This window comes from Oncorhynchus clarkii, chromosome 28 (assembly GCF_045791955.1).
Source record: "Oncorhynchus clarkii lewisi isolate Uvic-CL-2024 chromosome 28, UVic_Ocla_1.0, whole genome shotgun sequence".
Lineage (NCBI taxonomy): Eukaryota > Metazoa > Chordata > Actinopteri > Salmoniformes > Salmonidae > Oncorhynchus > Oncorhynchus clarkii.
Genome location: NC_092174.1, coordinates 9,642,087 through 9,669,317, shown reverse-complemented (window position 1 = coordinate 9,669,317; position 27,231 = coordinate 9,642,087). Strand labels below are relative to the sequence as shown.

The following is a 27,231-nucleotide window of genomic DNA, read 5'->3' as shown; positions in this document are numbered from 1 at the left end:
AAGAGCAGAGTCCATGGCCGCATCCTACCTGGTGTCAACGGAATATAATCACTCATTTGTAGAATGCAAATTGACAGCAAGAAGCCCAAACAGATGTCATATTTGACTAAAACAATTTAAAACTTAGTTCTTAGTATACGATCACATCTCTCTACGAGTGGGAATATTTTAGAACATAATTTTTTTTAACATATTTTTTTATTTTTTAACCCCCCCCCCCCCCCCAAATCGGAAGAATAGTACATCCTTTCAGCATATGCCAGACAAGTTCATATGAAATGCAACTTTCCGGTATAAACTTTTGCATAGAAAAATGACAGACAAGTGTGCATCATCAACACACAAAGAGCCTTGGACACATTAAAGAGATACCAAATTGAAACATTTTATTACCTTATACATGTGTATTGAAAAGCATTATGCTTAAAACCAAAAAGAAATATTACAATCAATGCTTTTGTACTGGTCAGTCACACAAATGTCTCATAAAACAAAATTCATAGCAGGAATGCACACAAAGTATTAAAATTCTATTTCATATTTAAAGAATGACATTCCCTCACGGACCCTTGTATTTAGAATACGATACAATTGTATTTGTCTTTTCGAGGTGTTGGTTTGCTTCACGCGAACCTTGACCGCGTATACTAAACACTGGGACAGGAACTGTAAGGTCCAGGATGGCGACTCCTCTCCAGGAGGCTAGAGTCGACGCAAAAAAGCCCCATACTAAAGATAAAAGCCCAAACCACCACAAGACGACCGACGAGGAGACATGCCTTTTATATAGTCTTTGTGTAAAACATCTCAGTCCTGAGGGTTGGAAAAGGCAACATAGATCTCAGCTCAGTGCAGTCCCCTGTGCTCCGTTTCACCGCCTTGGTTGTGTTTTTTGTATAAACAAACGTATGGACGTTCCGAGTTTGGGAACCTAGACTGCTGTGCTTTTGGTACCGATGTGCGGCCGCGCAAACTCCACAAAATCGTCAATGAGGACTGGCCACGCTCCTTGGAGGGAAGAGACAAAAATGACAGAAAAACAATGAAATGTCTCTATTAGACCCATGAGGTAGAACATTGACTAGACAATATTCTCACAAATGTTTCATGCTTAAAATGAAACTTGCTTTATCTTAAAAATGGAAGCACAAAAGATGCTGGGTTAAGAAAGAAAACAACCTTTAATATCTAGTGATTATTGGAAGAGGCAACAAGTGGGCTGACTCTATATTGTTCTATTCACAACCAATTCCATTGTCATGCACCTGACCTGAGGCAATGGATAGCTATAGTTTAGTTCAATTTTAAAAAACACAAACCTTCCTCGTCATAATTGGACATGTCATCAGTTATCATTGTGCTGAAGTCTAACAAGAGGTTCCAGGTGTCCTTAGGGATTGATCGTTTATGGTGCTCCTGAAGGGGAAGTAGAGGAAAACATCCAAATGAGCATCAAGAGAAACAACTAACCTCCATTTATCGTCCAACATGTTTATTGAAGCCTTCAACTGAAGCAAACCCACCATTCCATTTCCCTTCGGGGGACCAATAAAATGTATTAAATTAAGTGAAAATAAATAACTTACCACTAAAAATGTATTCCACAGGTCCAGGAATTTGAATCTTCCAGCCAGTACTAAATTCCAATACGCAATTGCCATTTCTAAGTCTAGAAAATGCACAACAATGAGCACATGTCTGAGAGATATCCAAGTCCAAGGAGCAGAGTAGACTATGAAAATAGATCAGGAGAGTCAAAATGGATTGCTTACCCAAACCTTTCTGGCCAGGATTCTTTGCAAAGTTAAATGTAAATTGGTAAAAGTCCTTAAATTTCCCTTGGTCCTTTAACTCTTGCTCCATTTTTGGTAGTTGGGCTTTTAGTTTCTCTATACTGTCACACCTGAGGAGAACAAAATAAGCTTTAGCACCAATTACTGGTTTAAGTGTTAGCCTACCCGATGTGGAGAAAGAGCTTAACCTACATTCGATTACACAACTAAATGGCTGATAGAGGAAATTGTCATCCATCATCACTATAGTTACATGATGAAACCAGGTAACACAAAAACATGTCACTTAGAGTCAGTCAAATTGGACACAGAAATAAAGTGAAACCTATCTCTTGCAAAGCCAGTCCTCACCCTTGTTCTGCCATCCCGTCCATGAACTCCTGTCTGGAGAACTCGCACTGTGTTGCTGCCCGGAACTTCCAGGCAATGAGGAGCACACTAATACTGGCCGGGTCCAGGCCCAAGTCGTCACAGAACTGCTGGATGCCATCTATACCGATCTTGTTGTCATCTTGTGGGTCTAAGTAAAGGATAAAGGGGGTGGGTTCAATTAATACTTTCATCACTGTGAGCAACAGCATGCATGGCATACAGCAGTTTTTATTTTTACAGCCAGTAATACTGCTGTTGTTTTTACTGTCTTAAAACCTTCACAACCTTGAGTTATGACACTTACCTCTGTATCTGTTGTAGAGCTGTTCTAACTTTTTCTTGTCTAATGCTCCTTTTAGATTTGAATGGTAGAGGTCTGGATTTTGGAAAAAGTTGTCTGTGGCGACATCTAGTTTCCAGTCATTCTGTGACAGACAGGTCAATGCAGTCTTCTCATTCGATTGTGTGAAGATCATGAACTGTCGAACTTTATCCTTCTGTGAGGACTTCAGCTTGTTCTGTGTAAAGAGACATTTTCAGGACAAACTATATGGAGTACGCAGGTTAAAAGACAACCTGTAGCTTTCATGCTGACAATGCTTTGTCAAAACCAAAAACCATTCATTTTAACTCCTGCGCATTTTCCAAATGACACCCTGAAGTATAGCTCTACTCAGGCTCAGAATTGTGAGAACTTTCAAAACTGTATAGCCTTAGGTAGAAATGCCATTCCTGGCATCATTCAGCAAACCTAACAATACATGCATCCATTGCACACTTCTTCTGATGGTATCTTGTCAATAAGCACAACATTCAATGCATGTAGTAATTTAGTTTTGTAATGACTTTCCTCTAGGTTTCTACTCAACATAACGTAACACTGCTTAGTCGACTATGCATGCGAGGTTTGGGTGCAGAACATTGTTACCATGACATACAGAGTACAACAATTAAGTTATTGTACCATTCACACATTCTAATCCAGTATGCACTACTTAGCCAAGGCGTTTATAGGCAAAACAAACAGGCCTACTCAAAGCTATGATCCGCGACGGCGCATACATGTTCATTTTAACGACAAGCTAGCGGAGATTGGCCGGCTTCTTTAGCAAAGTTAGATTGCTAAATTGACTCTCTAGTATATGTTGTTGGCTATAGCGGTCTGACAACCTAGCTATGGTGCATTATTGACACGCTAGCTAGCCTGGTTGTTCAATGACAATGAACCGAAATCCAGCCGAGTTGCTAAAAAAACTAGCTAGCTAGCGTTAGCAGTGTTTAGGATGAAAAACAAAGGTAACAGATAACCGTTTACGCAAGTTTGTTTGAATTCAGTGTTAATGTCATAAACTAAGGAGGGGATAACTACAAATAGACACCAAAACGAAATAAACAGAACATATTCCTCACCATGTTTGTAATTGCCCGACTCTCGTTTTCCCACCGCTGTGAAGCAGGCAAGAATAACTAGCTAAACTCTTCCGGGTCACGGATTTTTGCAACCCTTCAGAATAATGGTGTGTTCGTAAATTCACTTTGGAATGCCTGAATGAGATCTGAGCGTTCATATATTCAGAGCTTTCGCTCTCGGAGCGCACACTGGACCCTCTGGCCGAGGAGTAGGGTTGATCCGAGCGTTCTGACCTCACAACGGCAGTCAAGCACCCAAGCTAAAGTTGGCTGGCTAGCTAGCTAGAAACTTACATACACAAGTGAGAGAACTCACTCTGACAATTTTACTCGCCTTAGCATACTTAACTCGCATGTAACTGTGCTGCTGGCAACAGTTTAATTACGTTTTGTTACACCGGTCATATTGAGCGTTCGTAACTTCATCAGTTTTTCTGCACTCTGGCACATTCAGACGAGAGCGCTCTGAAATAGGAGTAGATAGCCAGAGCGAATTTACGAACGCACCCTAAGAAATGTATGTAATTTTTAGGAAGTCCTGTCCTGTTAACTTTGTAAATGAATTATTATGGGAAATGGGGACCATTGTCGATACATTTTACAATAGTTATCATACAAATAATGATTAAAAATATTTCTATAAAATGTGTTTTTTTTCAAGACTAAATTATCAACACATGTTTTGTGTGTGTAATCTTATAATTTATTGGACTGTACACAATTTTCTGTACGTTGTGTCGCAGTGAAATAGTGGTCCATTCTACTCAGGAGTATTTCTACACTCCAAATCATTGTGCACAGTGGAAACCTGTCATTCAAATCAGCTTTTGCAGTTCCGATTTTTTCGCGGCACAAATCATTCTTCATTGACAGCATGGCCAATGTTGAATGTTTATCATTTTAAACTAAGAAAAGAGAACCTTAATCTTAGACTTGGGACCACACAGCCACTCTGCTGAATAGCAGGCTAATGATTGGAGAGCCCCACCTGTTTTGAGCTCCACATTTGTACTAAACCATTTTTGGGGGGGCTTGCCTGTTTTGCATGTTATTTTGGCATTAATATCAGTTTGCAACAATGTAAAAAATATATATATATCACTGAGTTAATAAAGCCACATACAAACATGGTCTCTTATTTGTTTTCTTGAGTAAGGCAGCTTCAAAATGCAGGTGTTTCAGCCTAGCTCAGTGCTTTCTGTGGTGGTGCCAAGTCTAAAATTAATTTGATAATTCAAGCCCCTTGGGTGCTGCCATAAGAGTTACATTAGAAGTGCCCATCCACGAAGGCTCAAGGTCCTTGGCCACAGATCAAATGATGTCAAATCACGTTATATCTACAGTAGCTTTGATTGGACTTTCAAAATCTTAGCTAGCAGTCATCATCATGAATCAAGTCAACAATCTACTGGCAAATCATTTTTAATCCTTGTCATATGAAATAACGAAGATAAATTATATATAAACTGTATCAGTGTTCATCGTCCATTGAACATAAACATTACACAACAAGTTGGAAATTGGAAATTCAACAATGAGTGGTTTGGAAGGAATCAGTGTCTAACTGCAAGCATTGCAAAGCAATCATTAGCCTGCTATTCAGTGGAGTGGCTGTGTGGTCCCAAGTCTAAGATCAAGGGTCTCTTTTCCTAGTTTACAATGATAAACATTCAACATTGACCTACATGTGCCCCATGTAGGTTATAGGCTACATGTGGTGCACATGTAGCCTATAACCTGTTTTTAAGAAACGTAATCATTGAATATTGTAAGAGCTTTCATTGTCAGCTCATACACCCCCTTTATTTATCCTATGGTTCTGACTTGGTGTACAGGGAGAACACTGTAAGAAAGCTCCATGTTCTGAATTCTGTCGCTGTGCATTTCAAAAGTGCTGAACAAAAATTTATATTGACTACATCCGTCCGAACTCGTCCATTAATGTCTTAATCGAAATTACGGATGGCCTCTTATCCGCTTTTCGTCCCCTTATGCCATAGTTTGTACATCTCAATTGTCAGTAGAAACCACATTTATTTAAGCAAGTCAGCCATATCAGCTATGTTTTTTTTAAAGGCAGTAAATGAGGCTGAATTAACAGTTTCACTGCCAGACAAGGCTCCACTAATGGCCAGGTGTAGCAGTGGTATAGTGCGATTAATGTATTGTTTAGTCTTGTGTTGTGTAATGATTTTGCTGGCATGCATCCCACATATTATTTTTTTTTGCCCCAAAGATTTACTTGCTAAAATCGGCACTGATTGTGTGGCCCTTAAGGCCAGTTACTATATACTTTTTTTTTTGCATCTACCTATCAATTTTGCATTTTGTTGGTATTTTGGTCCATTAACATTAGTATTTTCAAAAGGTAAACTGAACAATTTCCAAAACTTTAGGAAAATGTATATGTCTATAGTTTGTCATACTAATTTTAAATTGTATTACATTTAGATTTTTTTTGTCACAGGCCTACACACAATACCCCATAATATCAAAGTAGAATTATATTTAGAAATTAATTAAAAATGAAAAGCTGGAAAGTCTTGAGTCAATAAGTATTCAAACCACTTGTTATGGCAAGCCTAAATCAGTTCAGGAATAACAATTTGCTTAACAATTCACACTCTGTGTGCAATAATAGTGTTTCTCATGATTTTTGAATGACTACCTCATCTCTGTACCCCACACATACGATTATCTAAAAGGTCCCTGGGTCGAGCAGTACATTTCAAACACAGATTCAACCATAAAGACCAGGGAGTTTTTCCAATGCCTTGCAAAGAAGGGCACCTATTGGTAGATGGGTAAAAAAAAAGCAGACATTAAATATCCCTGTGAGCGTGGTGATGTTACTAAATACACTTTGGATAATGTATCAATACACCTAGTCATTACAAAGATACAGGTGTCCGTCCTAACTCATTGCCAGAGAGGAAGGAGCCCGCTCAGGGATTTCACCATGAGCCCAATGGTGACTTTAAAACAGATACAGAGTTTAATGGCTGTGATAGGAGAAAACTGAGGCTGGATCAACAAAATCGTAGTTACTCCACAATACTAACCTAATTGACAGAGTGAGAAGGAAGTCTGTACAGAATAAAAATATTTAAAAACATACATCATGTTTGCACCAAAGCAATAAAGTAATACTGGAAAACAAATGTGACAGAGCAATTCGTTTTTTGTCCTGAATACAAAGTGTTACATTTCAGGCATATCCAATACAACACATTACTGAGGACCACTCTCCATATTTTCAAGCATAGTGGTGGCTGCATCATGTTATAGGTGTGCTTGTAATCACTAAGGACTGGGGAGTGTTTTAGAATAAAAAGGAAACAGTATGAAGCTAAGAACAGGAAAAATCTTAGAGGAAAACCTGGTGCAGTCTGCTGTCCACCAGACACTAGGAGATGAATTTGCCTTTCAGCAGGACAATAACCTATAACACAAGGCCAAATCTACACTGGAGTTGCTTACCAAGAAGACAGTGAATGTTCCTGAGTTGCCGAGTTACAGTTAAATCTACAGTCGTGGCCAAGAGTTTTGAGAATGACACAAATATTAATTTTCACAAAGTCTGCTGCCTCAGTTTGTATGATGGCAATTTGCATATACTCCAGAATGTTATGAAGAGTGATCAGATGAATTGCAATTAATTGCAAAGTCTCTCTTTGCCATGCAAATGAACTGAATCTCCCAAAAACATTTCCACTGCATTTCAGCCCTGCCACAAAAGGACCAGCTGACATCATGTCAGTGATTCTCTCATTAACACAGGTGTGAGTGTTGAGGAGGACAAGGCTGGAGATCACTCTGTCATGCTGATTGAGTTTGAATAACAGACTGGAAGCTTCAAAAGGAGGGTGGTGCTTGGAATCATTGTTCTTCCTCTGTCATCCATGGTTACCTGCAAGGAAACACGTGCCATCATCATTGCTTTGCACAAAAAGGGCTTCACAGGCAAGGATATTGCAACCAGTAAGATTGCACCTAAATTAACCATTTATCGGATCATCAAGAACTTCAAGGAGAGCGGTTCAATTGTTGTGAAGAAGGCTTCAGAGCGCCCAAGAAAGTCCAGCAAGCGCCAGGACCGTCTCCTAAAGTTGATTCAGCTGCTGGATTGGGGCACCACCAGTACAGAGCTTGCTCAGGAATGGCAGCAGGCATTTTCATCTCACTGTGCGTGCAGATGCACGCACAGTGAGATGAAAACTTTTGGAGGATGGCCTGGTGTCAAGAAGGGCAGCAAAGAAGCCACTTCTCTCCAGGAAAAACATCAGGGATAGACTGATATTCTGCAAAAGGTTCATGGATTGGACTGCTGAGGACTGGGTTAAAGTTATTTTCTCTGATGAATCCCATTTCCGATTGTTTGAGGCATCTGGAAAAAAGCATGTCCGGAGAAGACAAGGTGAGCTCTACCATCAGTCCTGTGTCATGACAACAGTAAAGCATCCTGAGACCATTCATGTGTGGGGTTGCTTCTCAGCCAAGGGAGTGGGCTCACTCACAATTTTGCCTAAGAACACAGCCATGAATAAAGAATGGTACAACACATCCTCCGAGAGCAACTTCTCCCAACCATCCAGGAACAGTTTGGTGACAAACAGCCTTTTCCAGCATGATGGAGCACCTTGCCATAAGGCAAACGTGATAATTAAGTGGCTCGGGGAACAAAACATCAATATTTTGGGTCCATGGCCAGGAAACTGCCCAGACCTTAATCCCATTGAGAACGTGTGGTCAATCCTCAAGAGGTGGGTGGTCAAACATAAACCCACAAATTCTGACAAACTCCAAGCATTGATTATGCAGGAATGGGCTGCCATCAGTCAGGATGTGGCCCAGAAGTTAATTGACAGCATGCCAGGGAGGATTGCAGAGGTCTTGAAAAAGAAGGGACAACACTGCAAATATTGACTCTTTGCATCAAATGTAATTGTCACTAAAAGCCTTTGACACTTATGAAATGCTTGTAATTATACTTCAGGGGTACTATACATGAGAAATGAGGAACAGAGGAAACTGTGTGAGGTTAGACATTTTTTCATGAAGTTGATATGTTGTCTTGGCAAAGGTGCATGCACAATTTTGAGTAAATTCCCCATAGAATTTAGCATGCCATAAATTTTGACATGATGAGAACGCCGTAGTAACCCAAACACATGCAACTTGTGCTGCAATATCCTTCCGCTATAAAATATAGTCTACCTATTTTGTTGTTTTCGCGTTGTAGAACGCAGCTTCACAGTATCAACACATAAAACACAAATATTAGTGTACTAAAAATATTGTCTTTGTGTGGAGAATGTCTTGTCTGTCCCGAAAAATGACCAGATTGACTCTTTACATAGCAGTGAAAATAGTCCGGCCATATAAAATCGCTTGTCCTCCTCGCTGTAGATCTTTTCCAGTCGCATGTTGAAGTTTGAACTGATCATGTCTAGCGATTCTCCTGATTACAACAGGTAAAAGCCTTGTTTCCTGGCGTCACCTTAAAATGACATGCATTTTCCATTCATCTTGTAGCTATTCGTAGGAAACTAGCTAGCTAGGTGGTTTACAACGCCGGACCCCATTGGCATTAGCTTGCTAGCTAAACGTTAGTTAACGTTAGCTAGCCACGTTAGTGTTCTGTCAAGATGGTAGTTCACGTCCGCCTCATGGTTCGCTGATGCAAAAAACATGCAGGAAAATATACAATTTGATTATCTAGACACAATTTTGACATGCCTACAGTCAGTGAATGTGATGCTTACCACTAAAACCAGCTAGGCAACGTCATATGGTGTCAACGGCCTAGTTCCAACCTAGGTTGACTTAAGTTTCAGCCAGACTAGAGTAATCAATTTATGGCTTTGACTCCAGCTAGTTTGGCTAAAGGATCTAGGTAGTTGGCTGACGTTAGCTAGTCAGCTTGCAAACATTTCAACGCACTGACTAAGTTGGCGGCAGGAATAGAAGAGGAGAAACTGTTTGTTGATCTTATTGAATTTCATAGGCTTATCAGCCCCAACGAAGATTAGTTAGCTAATGTTATGTAACTTGTGCCCCATCGGGATGTTGACACGTGCGAGACAAACCAACCAAATCGGTGACGTTGGGACACCACAGGTCTTACTCCACAAGCAACACTAGCTAAATGTAATTTAGATTCTACTGATGTAGTGTGGGATGATGGCATACCATCTTTCGGGACTGACCCTGGAATTTCAACTTTGTATTTTACTCATCACACTTTCATGTTAAACTTGGCTGATGTGGATTTTCCTGTCATTTATTCACCAACCCTCTCCCAATAACCATATTCAGGTTAATCTGAATGTTTTGGTTGCTCCGTTTGTCTGACTCTGCCCCTTATTTTCACCTATAGCTCAAGAGATCGTGAGCATGACGCAGGGCCAGAGGGGATGGAGCCTGATGGTGTCATCGAGGTACGTTTTCAACTCACTCCTTGCTAAATACAAATGACTTTGGTTAAAATAAATGCTGGATCTCAGATTATTGGTGTAATCTCTTCATGACTGCGTTGGTCTGAAAGTTTACCCGACTCCTTGCACACCACTTGTTAAAGAGGATTTCAGTTCCCTTCTGTAACAAGGGTTGAGTGAAATGATGGCATTTCATCTTTCGGGACAGACCTGATGATGGTGACTACTTTTTATTCTGATCACTCAACCTCCAGCATAGACCTGCAGTTGACTCCCTGTAATCAACTACTTTTGTCGTCTTTATAATTTGTACACTGTAAACGAAATACTAATGTCATTGTGCAGAGCAACTGGAATGAGATTACAGACAACTTTGATGACATGGCCCTGAAGGAGACACTCCTTAGGGGTATTTATGCGTATGGTTTTGAGAAGCCATCGGCCATTCAACAGAGGGCAATCATTCCTTGTATCAAAGGTATGTAAATCAATGGTTTGTTTATACCAATAAATGAAAGTTAAACATCCTCTTATTCATTGAAATGATGGCATACCATTGTTCGGGACTGCAGTGGAGAACTACTTTTTAGTCTTACTGATCACTCAAGTGAATGAGGACTTAATTTGCATTCTGATCATGAAACCCCTTTGCTCCCACCCAGGCTACGATGTCATTGCCCAAGCCCAGTCGGGCACTGGCAAGACTGCCACGTTTGCCATCTCTATTTTGCAGCAGCTGGACATGGAGCAGAAAGAGACCCAGGCTTTGGTACTGGCCCCCACCAGGGAGCTGGCTCAGCAGGTATGCTGTACCTGAGGTCAGGATAAACTTAAGTGTGTATCAGACCAAGGCGGCATATTAAATCTCAAACAAAAAGGTATTTATATTTTCCCCACTTCCTTCCTTCATGCAAAATCAACAAATTGGACTAAAGGAGGTGACGGATCTCTTAGGATCGGTGTAGTCTCTGTCCATGGCTGCATTGCTCTGAAAGTTGACCTGACTCCTTGCACACCACTTGTTATGGGGGGGGGTTTCAGTTCCCTTCTGTAACGAGGGTTGAGTGAAATGATGGCATTTCATCTTTCGGGACAGACCTGATAATGGTGACTACTTTTTAGACTGATCACTCAACCCTCAAGTCAATATAATGCATTGATGTCAAGCGTAACTCACCATTAAACATTTTGACTCGTTTCAGATCCAGAAGGTGATTCTGGCTCTGGGAGACTACATGGGGGCTGCCTGCCACGCCTGCATTGGGGGCACCAACGTCCGCAACGAGATGCAGAAGCTGACGGCCGAGGCCCCCCACATAGTGGTTGGGACTCCAGGCCGGGTGTTTGACATGCTTAACAGGAGATACCTGTGTAAGTACTCATCAGTGTAAGTATCTGCCATCTGACCAACTCATTTCTCTCGTCCATTGGTAATCTTTAGAGGCCTTCCTAGCTTGTTGATAAAATGCATGTGCTAAATTGCAGTCTTGTCTACTATATTATAGCTCCAAAATGCATCAAGATGTTTGTCCTGGACGAAGCTGATGAGATGCTGAGTCGTGGTTTTAAGGATCAGATCTATGAGATCTTTCAGAAACTGAGCACAAACATTCAAGTAGGTCTCTTCTTTATATACACACGGAACATGTATACATACACACATACATGTAAAGTGTTGGTTTCGTGAGCTGAAATGAAAAGATCCCAGAAAATGACCACACTAAAAGCTTGTGTTTCAAATGTGGTGCACAAATTTGTTTACATCCCTGTTAGTGAGCATTTTTCCTTTGCCAAGCTGATCCATCCACCCGACAGGTGCTGCATATCAAGAAGCTGATTAACAGGGATGCAAACTAGTCACCTTTCAACGAAATGTATCGTTTTGAATCCAAAACGGGTAACCTACGTGATCTGTGTAGATCAGATGAAAAAAGGCTCAGCCAATTGTTCACGTAACCGAATCCAGCACGTGACTGAAGAGACAACCAACTTGCTAGTTACAGCATCAGCGTGCGCTCTGGAAAGACGGCGGCAAGTGGAAAGGCAGTTTGCCCGTTAGAGCAGCGCGTCCCCTGAATGATAACGAAGAGGTAGGTGAGAAGCCTGACCACGGGGGTGGGAAGGTGATGACGTGTACTTCATGAGCTGTAACCGAAAAACACTGGCGTTATTTGGAAAGTTTGAGTTGAGGGAGCAAGTGTGGTGGAACAAGAATTGTTAGCATTAAGTATCTTGCTAGCTGGATTGAATTCTCCATTAGCTAGCCAGAGAAATGTTGAGCAACTTAGCTGATCAAATAATTGAGTTTATGATGTGAAAATTAACTGGATAATAGTCAGACCGCTTGCTAACGTTAGTAACATAAACAATTCGCTATAGTATTAAGTGGTATACGACTCCTTGACAATCCTCAAGTTAGTTGCTTACTGGACCCTGGCAATCTGTGTGAAATGTTAGTTTATCTATGAACTAATGTCTTCCTTCTACGGTATGTGGTTAATTTTCAGGGTGAAGAATTGGGTCAAAAATGAGGCGGTAGTTGTCAGACAAGTGGATTCAGGGATCAAGTGTAGCTGGAGCTGGGCCTGGCTTAAGCTGGATGCCACTATAGAGGTGAAGGGAACACCACACTTCCCCCTCTTTCTCGCTTGTTCACTTTTTCAATACAGTGGATAAAAAGAACTGTGCCAACAAAGGGGCTCTTGTTGGCACATTGTAGAACCCATGTACACTTTGCCTGTGGAAAATGTAATAACGTGCAGTGTAGCCCAGAGATATTGCTTTTGTTGTGTTGAATTTGACAGTAACACGTGTGGGAAGGGGGATTATTATGTTTTTATTCAGTGAACGTTTTTGCACACATGTAGCCTTGTGCACTTGATTGACTTTTTTCTGTAGTTGTCGCTATAAAAGAGCAAAAATAGAATGTCTATTTCATTCTATTTCTGACTGTCTCAGATACCGCAGGTGAATGAATTTCTACTCGAACAGTGTCAGGGAAGCTCATCTGCATGGTCGTCCTCAGTAGGGTCTTGACCTGACTGCAGTTTGGCGTCGTAACTGACTTCAGTGGGGAAAATGCTCACCTCCGATGGCCACTGGCACGCTGGAGAAGTGTGCCCTTCACAGATGAGTGTTTCAACAGTACCGAGCACACTGTATGCTGTCGTGTGGGCTAGTTTGCTGAAGTTAATGTTGTGACGCGTGGCCCATGGTGGAGGTAGGGTTATGGTATGGGCAGGAATTAGCTATGAACAGTGTTTTTTATCAATGGCAATTTGAATGCAGAGACAGTGACGAGATCCTGAGGCCCATTGTCGTGCCATTTAATCCGCTGCTATAACCTCATGTTTCAGCATAATGCACGGCCCCATGCTTGAAGGATCTGTACACAATTCCTGGAAGCTGAACATTTCCCAGTTCCATGGCCTGCATACTAAACAGACATGTCACCCATCAATAATATTAGGGATGCTCTGGGTCGATGTTATCCAGCAACTGCAAAACCTGGACCCGTACAAATCAGCTGGGCTTGACAATCTGGACCCTCTATTTCTGAAACTATCCGCCGCCATTGTCGCAACCCCTATTACCAGCCTGTTCATCCTCTTATCATATCGTCTGAGATCCCCAAGGATTGGAAAGCTGCCGCAGTCATCCCCCTCTTCAAAGGGGGAGACACCCTGGACCCAAACTGTTACAGACCTATATCCATCCTGCCCTGCCTATCTATCTAAGGTCTTCGAAAGCCAAGTCAACAAACAGATCACTGACCATCTTGAATCCCACCGTACCTTCTCCGCTATGCAATCTGGTTTCCGAGCCGGTCACGGGTGCACCTCAGCCACGCTCAAGCTACTAAACGATATCATAACCGCCATCGATAAAAAACAGTACTGTGCAGGCGTCTTCATCGACCTGGTCAAGGCTTTCGACTCTGTCAATCACCATATTCTTATCGGCAGACTCAGTAGCCTCGGTTTTTCCAATGACTGCCTTGCCTGGTTCACCGACTACTTTGCAGACAGAGTTCAGTGTCAAATCGGAGGGCATGTTGTCCGGTCCTCTGGCAGTCTCTATGGGGGTGCCACAGGGTTCAATTCTCGGGCCGACTCTTTTGTCTGTATATATCAATAATGTTGCTCTTGCTGCGGGCGATTCCCTGATCCACCTCTACGCAGACGACACCATTCTCTATACATCCGGCCCTTCCTTGGACACTGCTATCTAACCTCCAAACGAGCTTCAATGCCATACAACACTCCTTCCGTGGCCTCCAACTGCTCTTAAACGCTAGTAAAACCAAATGCATGCTTTTCAACTGTTCGCTACCTGCACCCGCACGCCCGACTAGCATCACCACCCTGGATGGTTCCGACATAGAATATGTGGACATCTATAAGTACCTAGGTGTCTGGCTAGACTGTAAACTCTCATTCCAGACTCATATCAAACATCTACAATCTAAAATCAAATCTAGAGTCGGCTTTCTATTCCGCAACAAAGCCTCCTTCACTCACGCCGCCAAAATAACCCTAGTAAAACTGACTATCCTACCGATCCTCGACTTCGGCGACGTCATCTACAAAATAGCTTCCAATACTTTACTCAGCAAACTGGATGCAGTTTATCACAGTGCCGTCCGTTTAGTTACTAAAGCACCTTATACCACTCACCACTGCGACTTGTATGCTCTAGTCGGCTGGCCCTCGCTACATATTCGTCGCCATCTACAAGTCCATGCTAGGTAAAGCTCCGCCTTATCTCAGTTCACTGGTCACGATGGCAACACCCACCCGTAGCACCCGCTCCAGCAGGTGTATCTCACTGATCATCCCTAAAGCCAACACCTAATTTAGCCGCCTTTCCTTCCAGTTCTCTGCTGCCTGTGACTGGAACGAATTGCAAAAATCGCTGAAGTTAGAGACTTATCTCCCTCACCAACTTCAAACATCTGGTATCTGAGCAGCTAACCGATCGCTGCAGCTGTACATAGTCCATCGGTAAATAGCCCACCCAATTGACCTACCTCATCCCCATACTGTTTATTTACTTTTTGCTCTTTTGCACACCAGTATCTCTACCTGCACATGACCATCTGATCATTTATCACTCCTGTGTTAATCTGCAAAATTGTAATTATCCGCCCACCTCATGCCTTTTGCACACAATGTATAGACTTTTTTTTCTTTCTACTGTGTTATTGACTTGTTTATTGTTTACTCCATGTGTAACTCTGTTGTCTGTTCACACTGCTATGCTTTATCTTGGCCAGGTCGCAGTTGTAAATGAGAACTTGTTCTCAACTAGCCTACCTGGTTAAATAAAGGTGAAATAAAAAAAACTTCCCACAGCCATTTAAGAGGCGTGGAAAACATTCCACAGGCGACAATCACCAGCCTGATCAACTCTATGCGAAGATGTGTTGCGCTGTACGAGGCAAATGGTGGTTACACCAGGTACTGGCTGGTTTTCTGATCCACCCCTAACTTTTATAATTGGTGGGTTTTAACAATTTATTTTTGTACTTTTTTTGGGGTGTATTTTGCATGAGGTAAATTGTGGTCACCAGATACTGACTTAAAAAATATATATATATATATATACAGTGCCTTGCGAAAGTATTCGGCCCCCTTGAACTTTGCGACCTTTTGCCACATTTCAGGCTTCAAACATAAAGATATAAAACTGTATTTTTTTGTGAAGAATCAACAATAAGTGGGACACACTCATGAAGTGGAACGACATTTATTGGATATTTCAAACTTTTTTAACAAATCAAAAACTGAAAAATTGGGCGTGCAAAATTATTCAGCCCCTTTACTTTCAGTGCAGCAAACTCTCTCCAGAAGTTCAGTGAGGATCTCTGAATGATCCAATGTTGACCTAAATGACTAATGATGATAAATACAATCCACCTGTGTGTAATCAAGTCTCCGTATAAATGCACCTGCACTGTGATAGTCTCAGAGGTCCGTTAAAAGCGCAGAGAGCATCATGAAGAACAAGGAACACACCAGGCAGGTCCGAGATACTGTTGTGAAGAAGTTTAAAGCCGGATTTGGATACAAAAAGATTTCCCAAGCTTTAAACATCCCAAGGAGCACTGTGCAAGCGAAAATATTGAAATGGAAGGAGTATCAGACCACTGCAAATCTACCAAGACCTGGCCGTCCCTCTAAACTTTCAGCTCATACAAGGAGAAGACTGATCAGAGATGCAGCCAAGAGGCCCATGATCACTCTGGATGAACTGCAGAGATCTACAGCTGAGGTGGGAGACTCTGTCCATAGGACAACAATCAGTCGTATATTGCACAAATCTGTCCTTTATGGAAGAGTGGCAAGAAGAAAGCCATTTCTTAAAGATATCCATAAAAAGTCTCGTTTAAAGTTTGCCACAAGCCACCTGGGAGACACACCAAACATGTGGAAGAAGGTGCTCTGGTCAGATGAAACCAAAATTTAACTTTTTGGCAACAATGCAAAACGTTATGTTTGGCGTAAAAGCAACACAGCTGAACACACCATCCCCACTGTCAAACATGGTGGTGGCAGCATCATGGTTTGGGCCTGATTTCCTTCAGCAGGGACAGGGAAGATGGTTAAAATTGATGGGAAGATGGATGGAGCCAAATACAGGACCATTCTGGAAGAACCTGATGGCGTCTGCAAAAGACCTGAGACTGGGACGGAGATTTGTCTTCCAACAAGACAATGATCCAAAACATAAAGCAAAATCTACAATGGAATGGTTCAAAAATAAACATATCCAGGTGTTAGAATGGCCAAGTCAAAGTCCAGACCTGAATCCAATCGAAAATCTGTGGAAAGAACTGAAAACTGCTGTTCACAAATGCTCTCCATCCAACCTCACTGAGCTCGAGCTGTTTTGCAAGGAGGAATGGGAAAAAATGTCAGTCTCTCGATGTGCAAAACTGATAGAGACATACCCCAAGCGACTTACAGCTGTAATCGCAGCAAAAGGTGGCGCTACAAAGTATTAACTTAAGGGGGCTGAATAATTTTGCACGCCCAATTTTTCAGTTTTTGATTTGTTAAAAAAGTTTGAAATATCCAATAAATGTCGTTCCACTTCATGATTGTGTCCCACTTGTTGTTGATTCTTCACAAAAAAATACAGTTTTATATCTTTGTTTGAAGCCTGAAATGTGGCAAAAGGTCGCAAAGTTCAAGGGGGCCGAATACTTTCGCAAGGCACTGTATATATCTCCTCGCCCTTAACTTGGTATCTGTCACCAACAGATGCGTATCTGTATTCCCAGTATTGTGAAGTCCATAGATGGAGGACTAATTTCAGTTTCCTGATTTCCTTATGAACAAAACGCAACAATGTTAGTTCATAAGGAAATTGATCAATTTCATTAAGCAGTAATCTATGAATTTCATGACTGGGCAGGGGTGCAGCCATTAGGCCCACCCGCTTATTAGCCTTGCCCAGTCTCTTAGTAGCCAGGCCCAGTCAATCAGAATTAGTTTTTCCTCAAGGGCTCTTATTACAGACAGATAATCCTTGTTTCATCAGTTGTTCGGGTGGCTGGTCTCGGACAATCCCGCAGGTGACTAAGTCAAATCAAATTTATTTATATAGCTTTTCGTACATCAGCTGATATCTCAAAGTGCTGTACAGAAACCCAGCCCAAAACCCCAAACAGCAAGCAATGCAGGTGTAGAAGCACGGTGGCTAGGAAAAACTCTGTAGAAAGGCCAAAACCTAGAGGAACCAGGCGTGGGGTGGCCAGTCCTCTTCTGACTGTGCCGGGTGGAGATTATAACAGAACATGGCCAAGATGTTCATAAATGACCAGCATGGTCCAATAATAAGGCAGAAGAGTTGAAACTGGAGCAGCAGCACGGCCAGGTGGACTGGGGACAGTGAGTGAGTGAGATTAAATTCACACAGGACACCGAATAGGACAGGAGAAGTAATCCAGATATAATAAACTGACCCTAGCCCCCCGACACACCAACTACTGCAGCATAAATACTGGAGGCTGAGACAGGAGGGGTCAGGAGACACTGTGGCCCCATCCGAGGACACACCCGGACAGGGCCAAACAGGAAGGATATAACCTCACCCACTTTGCCAAAGCACAGCCCCCACACCACTAGAGGGATATCTTCAACCACCAACTTACCATCCTGAGACAAGGCTGAGTATAGCCCACAAAGATCTCCGCCACGGCACAACCCAAGGGGGGGGGGGGGGGACGCCAACCCAGACAGGATGACCACATCAGTGACTCAAAGCACTCAGGTGACGCACCCCTCCCAGGGACGGTATGAGAACCCCAGTAAGCCAGTGACTCAGCCCCTGTAATAGGGTTAGAGGCAGAGAATCCCAGTGGAAAGAGGGGAACCGGCCAGGCAGAGACAGCAAGGGCGGTTCGTTGCTCCAGAGCCTTTCCGTTCACCTTCCCACTCCTGGGCCAGACTACACTCAATCATGTGACCCACTGAAGAGATGAGTCTTCAGTAAGGACTTAAAGGTTGAGACCGAGTTTGCGTCTCTGACATGGGTAGGCAGACCGTTCCATAAAAATGGAGCTCTATAGGAGAAAGCCCTGCCTCCAGCTGTTTGCTTAGAAATTCTAGGGACAATTAGGAGGCCTGCGTCTTGTGACCGTAGCGTGCGTGTAGGTATGTACGGCAGGACCAAATCAGAGAGATGGGTCGGAGCAAGCCCATGTAATGCTTTGTAGGTTAGCAGTAAAACCTTGAAATCAGCCCTTGCTTTGACAGGAAGCCAGTGTAGGGAGGCTAGCACTGGAGTAATATGATCATTCCTTATGTCTGAAACACATGCTTCTAGCGAGGGCAATTTTGGGTCTTCACCATGTTTCATTGAAATGTACAGCTGTGTCATCCGCATAGCAGTGAAAGTTAACATTATGTTTTCGAATGACATCCCCAAGAGGTAAAATATATATATATTAGTGAAAACAATAGTGGTCCTAAAACGGAACCTTGAGGAACACCGAAATTTACAGTTGATTTGTCAGAGGACAAACCATTCACAGAGACAAACTGATATCTTTCCGACAGATAAGATCTAAACCAGGCCAGAACTTGTCCGTGTAGACCAATTTGGGTTTCCAATCTCTCCAAAAGAATGTGGTGATCGACGGTATCAAAAGCAGCACTAAGGTCTAGGAGCACGAGGACAGATGCAGAGCCTCGGTCTGATGCCATTAAAAGGTAATTTACCACCTTCACAAGTGCAGTCTCAGTGCTATGATGGGGTCTAAAACCAGACTGAAGCATTTCGTATACATTGTCTTCAGGAAGGCAGTGAGTTGCTGCGCAACAGCCTTTTCTAAAATTTGAGAGGAATGGAAGATTCGATATAGGCCGATAGTTTTTTAAATATTTTCTGGGTCAAGGTTTGGCATTTTCAAGAGAGGCTTTAATACTGCCACTTTTAGTGAGTTTGGTACACATCCGGTGGATAGAGAGCCGTTTATTATGTTCAACATAGGAGGGCCAAGCACAGGAAGCAGCTCTTTCAGTAGTTTAGTTGGAATAGGGTCCAGTATGCAGCTTGACGGTTTAGAGGCCATGATTATTTTCATCATTGTGTCAAGAGATATAGTACTAAAACACTTGAGCGTCTCTTGATCCTAGGTCTTGGCAGAGTTGTGCAGACTCAGGACAACTGAGCTTTGAAGGAATACGCAGATTTAAAGAGGAGTCTGTAACTTGCTTTCTAATAATCATGATCTTTTCCTCAAAGAAGTTCATGAATTTATCACTGCTAAAGTGAGAGCCATCCTCTTGGGGAATGCTGCTTTTTAGTTAGCTTTGCGACAGTATCAAAAAGGAATTTCAGATTGTTCTTATTTTCCTCAATTAAGTTAGAAAAATAGGATGATCGAGCAGCAGTAAGGGCTCTTCGGTACTGTCTTTCCAAGCTAGTCAGAAGACTTCCAGTTTGGTGTGGCGCCATTTACGTTCCAATTTTCTGGAAGCTTGCTTCAGAGCTCGAGTATTTTCTGTGTACCAGGGAGCTAGTTTCTTATGAGAAATGTTTTTTGTTTTTAGGGGTGCAACTGCATCTAGGGTATTGCGCAAGGTTAAATTGAGTTCCTCAGTTAGGTGGTTAACTGATTTTTGTCCTCTGGCGTCCTTTGGTAGACAGAGGGAATCTGGAAGGACATCAAGGAATCTTTGTGTTGTCTGTGAATTTATAGCACGACTTTTGATGTTCCTTGGTTGGGGTCTGAGCAGATTATTTGTTGCAATTGCAAACGTAATAAAATGGTGGTCCGATAGTCCAGGATTATGAGGAAAAACATTAACATCCACAACATTTATTCCATGGGACAAAACTAGGTACAGAGTGACTGTGACAGTGAGTGGGTCCAGAGACATGTTGGACAAAACCCACTGAGTCGATGATGGCTCCGAAAGCCTTTTGGAGTGGGTCTTTGGACTTTTCCATGTGAATATTAAAGTCACCAAAGATTAGAATATTATCTGCTATGACTACAAGGTAAGAGGAATTCAGGGAACTCAATGAGGAACGCTGTATATGGCCCAGGAGGCCTGTAAACAGTAGCTATAAAAAGTGATTGAGTAGGCTGCATAAATTTGACTAGAAGCTCAAAAGACGAAAACGTCTTTTTTTTTTTTTGTAAATTGAAACGTCTGCATTTGCGTCTGAAGCTGGGCTTGTAGCACAGCTATCCTCACCGTAAGGCGATCGTTCGCCTGTATATTAGGAGTACAGTGACTGCAATTAGAAGGCATCATGTTAATGTTACTACTTAGCGTCGGCTGTTGGAGGTCCTGACGAACCACGTCCAGATAAAGCGTCCGGAGGGAAAAAGATGAGGGGGAAAAAAATATAAACGTAATTAAAAAGTAAAAACCGTAAAGTTGTCAGGTAGCAAAATAGGTTGGCAACAAAATGCACAGCAACACGTAAACAAGTCTAAGCTGGATGTGGAGGATCTGGGCTGGCGCGGTTACATGTGGCCTGTGGTTGTGAGGCCGTTTTGGCTGTACTACCAAATTCTCAAACTGTTCGAGGTGGCTTATGGTAGATTAACATTAAAATCTCAGACAACAGCTCTGGTGAACGTTCCTGCAGTTTGCATGCCAATTACACACTCCCTCAACCTGAGACATTTGTGGCATTGTGTCCCCAGCACAAGGTGCATCTGTAATGATCATGCTGTTTAAATCAAATCAAATTTTATTTGTCACATACACATGGTTAGCAGATGTTAATGCGAGTGTAGCAAAATGCTTGTGCTTCTAGTTCCGACAATGTAGTAATAACCAACAAGTAATCTAACTAACAATTCCAAAACTACTGTTTTGTACACAGTGTGAGGGGATAAAGAATATGTACATGTACAGCTGACATTAGTCAGCTTCTTGAAGTGCTACATGTGTCAGTGCTACATGATTATCTTGGCAAAATAAGAAATGCTGATGTAAACAATTTTATACACAATTTTTGGTTTGGACATTTTCTGGGGTCTTCAGCTCAAACATGGGACCAACATTTTACATGTTGCATTTTTAACATTTTTGTACAGTAACTCAGTAAAATGTTGTGCAAGTATACACAACTGTTTTGCAGTCTTTGCTGAAGAGCATAGAAGCTGAACCTGTGACCTTATATTCACAAGGCAATCATATGGGATTGTTTTCCCTAGTCACTTTATGTGGAAGTGGGGTGACTGGTTAGCTTGGTTTCTGCCATAATGCCAGCAGAGTATTGCGTGGAGGGAGAGCACTACGCGCTGTGCTGGAAATGCGTCGGGGTCTAACCTCATTCTTAATATTCGTTAACTTCTGTCTCGAGTCCCAGTGTGACAATGAATCGGCCACTTTGGATGACAAAGTGCATGTCTCCAGTTCACCTTGTTACAAGTGTTTTCTCCGGTATATCCACAGGTGGTCCTCCTCTCTGCTACCATGCCTGCGGATGTCCTGGAGGTGACCAAGAAGTTCATGCGAGAGCCCATTCGCATCCTGGTGAAGAAGGAGGAGCTTACCCTGGAGGGTATCAAGCAGTTCTACATCAATGTAGAGCGCGAGGTGGGTTGTGCTCACCAACACCATGGCTCCACATTTATTCAGTTGCAAATATTGAGTTCCTGTAGTCCAACCAAGTATATAGCATTTAAAGCACCCCGCTAAAATTGTCGGGGGTGAAGCCTCTGGGCTTGACCCTTGCGGGCATGTGAGCATGGGTACACCAAAGGAAGAGAAGTGAAGGCAGCGCCGCCAATGAGACTAGGGCGAGCCGTTTACTGTCCGGTGTCTTGTGTCTCAAGGTTCTGTGCTACAATCTAATGATCCGTTTAGAAATAATTTGTCATAAGGCTAGCCAGGCCCGCTCAGTAAAATGACCTGTACCCTTCCTGTTTCTTCCAGGAGTGGAAGTTGGACACGCTGTGTGACCTGTACGAGACTCTGACAATCACTCAGGCAGTCATCTTCCTCAACACCAGGAGGAAGGTTGACTGGCTGACGGAGAAGATGCACGCAAGGGACTTCACTGTCTCTGCTCTTGTAAAGATCACCAAACACATTGCTATGAGAATTATAATGGAGATCAAAATGCCTTCATGTTGGACAGTTGTATTGTAAAGTTCAGGTTGAATGAACATGTTTTAAATGTGTTTTTCTTTCTTTTTTTTAGCATGGAGACATGGATCAGAAGGAAAGGGATGTGATCATGAGGGAGTTCCGGTCTGGCTCCAGCAGAGTGCTCATCACTACTGACTTACTGGTGAGGCTAGAATATCACTGCTCTGTCATTAGTGATGATTTTTAACATGGGTACATGTTGCGTTATCCCAAAATGCAACCCCAAAGGATTTTTCCTCTGCGATGGCCCTGTTATGGCTTTGAGCTAATATCTTTTGGGAGATGAAAGGTCTGTTCTCCACCACGGGTTTCTCTCGCTGTAGGAATCTGTTACTTAATGTCAGACTACATTTCAAAATCAATTGTGCTTTTGATATTCATGTCGGTGCCTCAACTTTGCTTCTTTCTAACTAGTGTTATGTGTTGCTATTCCAGGCTCGAGGAATTGATGTGCAGCAGGTTTCCCTTGTCATAAACTATGACCTTCCTACAAACCGAGAGAATTATATTCACCGGTATGTAGTTTGAAGTAGATGCCTTGTGGTATGACTTGAGTCTTTAATGTAGTTGCCAAGTTTGGACCTGATATTGTGTTCCCCCTCATTTCTACAGAATTGGTCGCGGTGGCCGTTTTGGCCGAAAAGGCGTGGCTATTAACTTTGTGACCGAAGAGGACAAGCGTATCCTTCGGGATATCGAGACGTTTTACAATACGACAGTTGATGAGATGCCTTTGAACGTGGCTGACCTGATTTGAACCAGTGGTTTGAGAATTTTAATTTTTAGCGCGGTGCTAGCGGTCGTACACTTGCGTTGTGCTTACGTTAATTGTTCGAGGTAAACTTCTCTCAATGCTATGCCTGAATCAGACTTTGGATATTTTGTAGGATAAGGCGACGTCGATGGTCTCTGGTGGACAGTTGTAGATTCGAACCTTTTATAAAAGAGTTTGTTGGTCAGAGCTACGAAAGCCTTGGCGACAGGTAATATTATGGTTCTCATCACTTTATTTCGGTGTTCAACAAAGGTTTGTGTAGTAGATGTGCTTGACCGTTTAGTGATCTTCTTGTGGACAAAACGGTATAAGTGCTGTATTAATAAGTCTGCCAATTATGTTACGCTAACAAATGTTCTGTGTAATTGCAATTCTGCACTATTTGTTATAGATTTAACCCTCTATTTTATGCAATGTGTCAATTTAAGTGTACTCTATTTTATCACTTTGTCCAAGTCCTTGGTTTTACCATATTTTGCTCACATGCAGGGTACCTCTTAGTTTTTCCAGAACACAACGTTCAGAGCGTGTAGCTATTTTCCCTTAAACTATGAATGTATTAATAAAACCGAACTTGCTGTACTAAATGATAGCATGCATTGTAATTTATTACATGTTTTAAATAGTTGGCGAATTACCTACTTTTCAAACCTCTCCCTGGGGACCTCAAGCAGTTTCATGCATTTATCTATACCGGAGCTACTAGCGCACCTGATTTTTATCTTGTCAGCTGATATCCAGCCCTTGTTTAGATCTAATCAGGTGTTTTATTTCAGGGCTACAATCAGGGAGGGAGGCTTCAGTGTTGTAATTAAAAAAAAAAAAATGTTTTATTAAAAAAATAAATAAATTGTGCGCATTTTCTGACACGTTACATTGGTGGCAAGTGATCGGACCTTGCATCCACGACAGTGCGTGCGCTTGGCCAGTGAGCGCCTATAATACCCTGACTACACCTGCAAAAAATAAATGTAGAAATCTGTTATTCAGTTATTGCACCCACACTGCTCGTGGGTGTCAACAAGCGTCTGCGTTGCAACGGGCTAAAATAGAAGTGCTTTCTATTTTTGGCGCAGATTGCGCTGCAAGTCCTGCCTCTCCCATCTCCTCGGTTTATAGAAGCAGATACTCACGTGCCAGCTCATTGATTATACCCACGTGGGTGATTGAGAGACGAGCTGTGTTGCCTGTCGTTGTGGTGAAACTATGAAAGTTTAGATAAACCACAACCATGGTTAAGTTCTCTCTCACTCACCTCAACACCAGTTCCACTGCTTTTCATTGTTCCCCTCTGAACAGGGACTCATTTAGACCTGGGACACCAGGTGGGTGCATTAATTCAGGTAGAACAGAACAGCAGGCTCTGGACCTCGTATTGTAAGCGTTTGAAGACTCCTGGTGTAGTTGATATGTTATCTTGTCCAATGAGAACATGACTTCTTAGGGTGTTTTCACACTTGGTCCCTTTCAGACAGTTTTTGTGAACTGTTCACTTACATATTTTTAGGGCAATGTGAACACAAAGCTCCCCAGGTTTGCTTGTCATGATTCTCACACCACACACTAGACTAATGCAACACCGTTTCCCCTGACATAACCTCTCGCATTGGTGCCACAAAAGAAGATTTTGACGGTTGTGCTGTTTTTTTGGATATTGATTAGCGATTGTCAAGGACACAGGTTTTTAGTTCAGATTCTTTGTTTGCAATTTATAAGCTAAGAGAGCTTCTGAAGCTGTTGAGTGTGGGAAGATGACATCTTTTGGTGACATCACAATCTATTCTCCCTCTTAAATGCGCAGTAGCCTAACTTGGGTGTACAATATAATTACGGCGTTATTTGATATTTAGTTATTTTATTGCTATTTATTCTGTTAGCAATAAAATGTACATGTAATCAGAAGATACTATTAACAACTCATGTCTCATATTTCAATTTAATCGCATTCTATTAGCTTCCAAAGTGCAAGTAGGTGTATATCTAGCTGTCCGATAACACATTCTCATTGAATGTCTAGTCTTGCACTTTGTAAAAACCCAGAGTGCATTTTGGGAAAAGATCTTGATTCCTTTCTAAAGGATTCGGTCCACAAAATGGGTGAAGTGAACTGGCAAAATAGTTGCCGACTCATTCAAAAGCAAGGGCAGTGTGAATACGAAGAGAACTGAGTTATTTTGTTTCTTTTTGACCCCACTTTAAAGAGGACTGAGATCGGTTATTTTAAAGAGGACTATGTAAAAACGGCCTTAGTTTCATGTTCATGTCAGTTCACCATCTTCTGCTGTGCCGTACAGAACTGAGGCCTTTCTCAGCTCAATGTTGCCACCTAGTGGATCAACGCCAGCATATATTGTGGAGAACCTTTTGGTGTGTCCTATTACACCAATCAAGGACAACCAGTAGATGGTCTATGCTCACTGAGTATTAGGATATTGTTGCAGAAGGCTGCTAGTGGATTTTCCTGCTAATGATTTCCAAAATTGTATCTTGGTGAACAAATGGTTTCTCTTATGATTTGACTAAGCGATTAGTAGTCAATGGATAACTATTGAGTACTTGTAGACTTACAGGTGCCATGCTTTAGTAAACATTACATATGGGAGCATAGACACATCTGTATGTCACAACACAAATGGCCTACATGGACTGTTTACTCAGAGATTATGGATATACTCAGATTGTCCCAGATTTGAGACCATACTTGAATTCAGGACAGTCGAGTTAGTATGATATGTTTACGTTTGATATGGTTATATGAGACAGAAGGTTAATTAAGGCAAAAACAAGAGGGTGGTTGATCGGGCATATAACATGAACATCTAGCAATCCAAAAGTTGCGTGTTCGAATGTCATCACTGACAATTTGAGCTATTTAGCAACTTTGAAACTACTTGGCATGTCAGCTAACCTTAATCCTTTTAGCTGAAATTTAACCGAAATCCTAACCTTAACCCCTTGTCTAGCTGACGTTAGCCACAACCAATTGGAATTCGTAACATGCGCATCTTGCAAATTAGTAACATATTGTACGAATTGCAATTCATAACATATCATACGAAATAGATGATGGACATCGACAAACTAACACATATCATACAAATCAAGTATCCATATCTCTGTGCATGTGTATAGGTCTGAGGCAGGCATGCAGGTTAGTTATAATTATAGTCTGCCTCGGGGGCACTGAGCAGCTCAGTGACTGCGTAATTGGCTATGATATGTGCATTTATTTTTAGCACATTAACTCTGTTCTTTGACTCCCACGTTCACAGAAGTCAATGCAATTATGCTGGCAGGGTCGCTTCGGGAGGGAGGAGAAAAATCTATTAACACATATTGGATATTTAGATGACTTCAGAGTGTCTGATCCTGCTTGGCCCGGTTTTCCTTGCAGAGAAGCCAGTCTTCCAAAGGACTGGAGGACTGGAAAGAAACATGGAAATACAATGTTGATTATTGTAAAGCTACAATCTTAAAGCGACAACCAACTAAAAGGATTATGTTTGGGTAGTTTTGTCATTCTGAACAGGACGTTACAATAGCAACCCAAGGGCAAGATGAATGTTAAAGCTAAATGTCCAGTATAGTGGCTATGAATCGTTCGCGTTAGGTTGTTGGAGCCTGTTTTGGGCTCCTCTTTGAACCATTTGAGTGAATTATTTTCTCTGGCGTTGCCTTGGAAACAGGCCCACTGTTTGGAGAGTGGCTAATCTCAAAGATATCCCTACGCACCTCTTTCAGCACGAGTGGTGGGCCATCAGGCATAGAAAACACACAAAAGGAAAAAGGCTCAAGAGAAAATGGATGCGAGGGATAGA

General features: G+C 42.1%; 2 protein-coding genes and 5 non-coding genes across 7 annotated transcripts; 6 read left to right on the top strand and 1 right to left on the bottom strand.

Moving 5' to 3' along the window:
• Positions 1-366: 366 nt before the first annotated feature.
• LOC139386853 (DCN1, defective in cullin neddylation 1, domain containing 1 (S. cerevisiae)) lies at positions 367-3,793 on the bottom strand. The gene is made up of 7 exons (XM_071132707.1): positions 3,576-3,793; positions 2,470-2,683; positions 2,145-2,313; positions 1,773-1,903; positions 1,587-1,669; positions 1,320-1,416; positions 367-1,008 (listed from the first exon to the last, which is right to left on the bottom strand). The coding sequence occupies exons 1-7, from the start codon at positions 3,576-3,578 to the stop codon at positions 932-934; spliced, it is 774 nt and encodes a 257-aa protein (XP_070988808.1). The 5' UTR covers positions 3,579-3,793; the 3' UTR covers positions 367-931.
• A 5,161-nt stretch (positions 3,794-8,954) lies between these two features.
• Positions 8,955-24,265, top strand: LOC139386616 (eukaryotic translation initiation factor 4A2). The gene is made up of 11 exons (XM_071132334.1): positions 8,955-9,049; positions 9,955-10,015; positions 10,358-10,490; positions 10,675-10,814; positions 11,215-11,383; positions 11,518-11,627; positions 21,940-22,083; positions 22,423-22,560; positions 22,691-22,780; positions 23,074-23,153; positions 23,251-24,265. The coding sequence occupies exons 1-11, from the start codon at positions 9,000-9,002 to the stop codon at positions 23,393-23,395; spliced, it is 1,260 nt and encodes a 419-aa protein (XP_070988435.1). The 5' UTR covers positions 8,955-8,999; the 3' UTR covers positions 23,396-24,265.
• LOC139387638 (small nucleolar RNA SNORD2) lies at positions 9,749-9,819 on the top strand. Its single transcript, XR_011629216.1, has one exon. It is a non-coding gene; the product is annotated as a small nucleolar RNA SNORD2 (small nucleolar RNA).
• On the top strand, positions 10,187-10,257 carry LOC139387636 (small nucleolar RNA SNORD2). The gene has a single exon (XR_011629214.1). It is a non-coding gene; the product is annotated as a small nucleolar RNA SNORD2 (small nucleolar RNA).
• On the top strand, positions 10,548-10,617 carry LOC139387639 (small nucleolar RNA SNORD2). Its single transcript, XR_011629217.1, has one exon. It is a non-coding gene; the product is annotated as a small nucleolar RNA SNORD2 (small nucleolar RNA).
• Positions 11,075-11,145, top strand: LOC139387637 (small nucleolar RNA SNORD2). Its single transcript, XR_011629215.1, has one exon. It is a non-coding gene; the product is annotated as a small nucleolar RNA SNORD2 (small nucleolar RNA).
• LOC139387635 (small nucleolar RNA SNORA81) lies at positions 22,160-22,338 on the top strand. The gene has a single exon (XR_011629213.1). It is a non-coding gene; the product is annotated as a small nucleolar RNA SNORA81 (small nucleolar RNA).
• Positions 24,266-27,231: the final 2,966 nt, after the last annotated feature.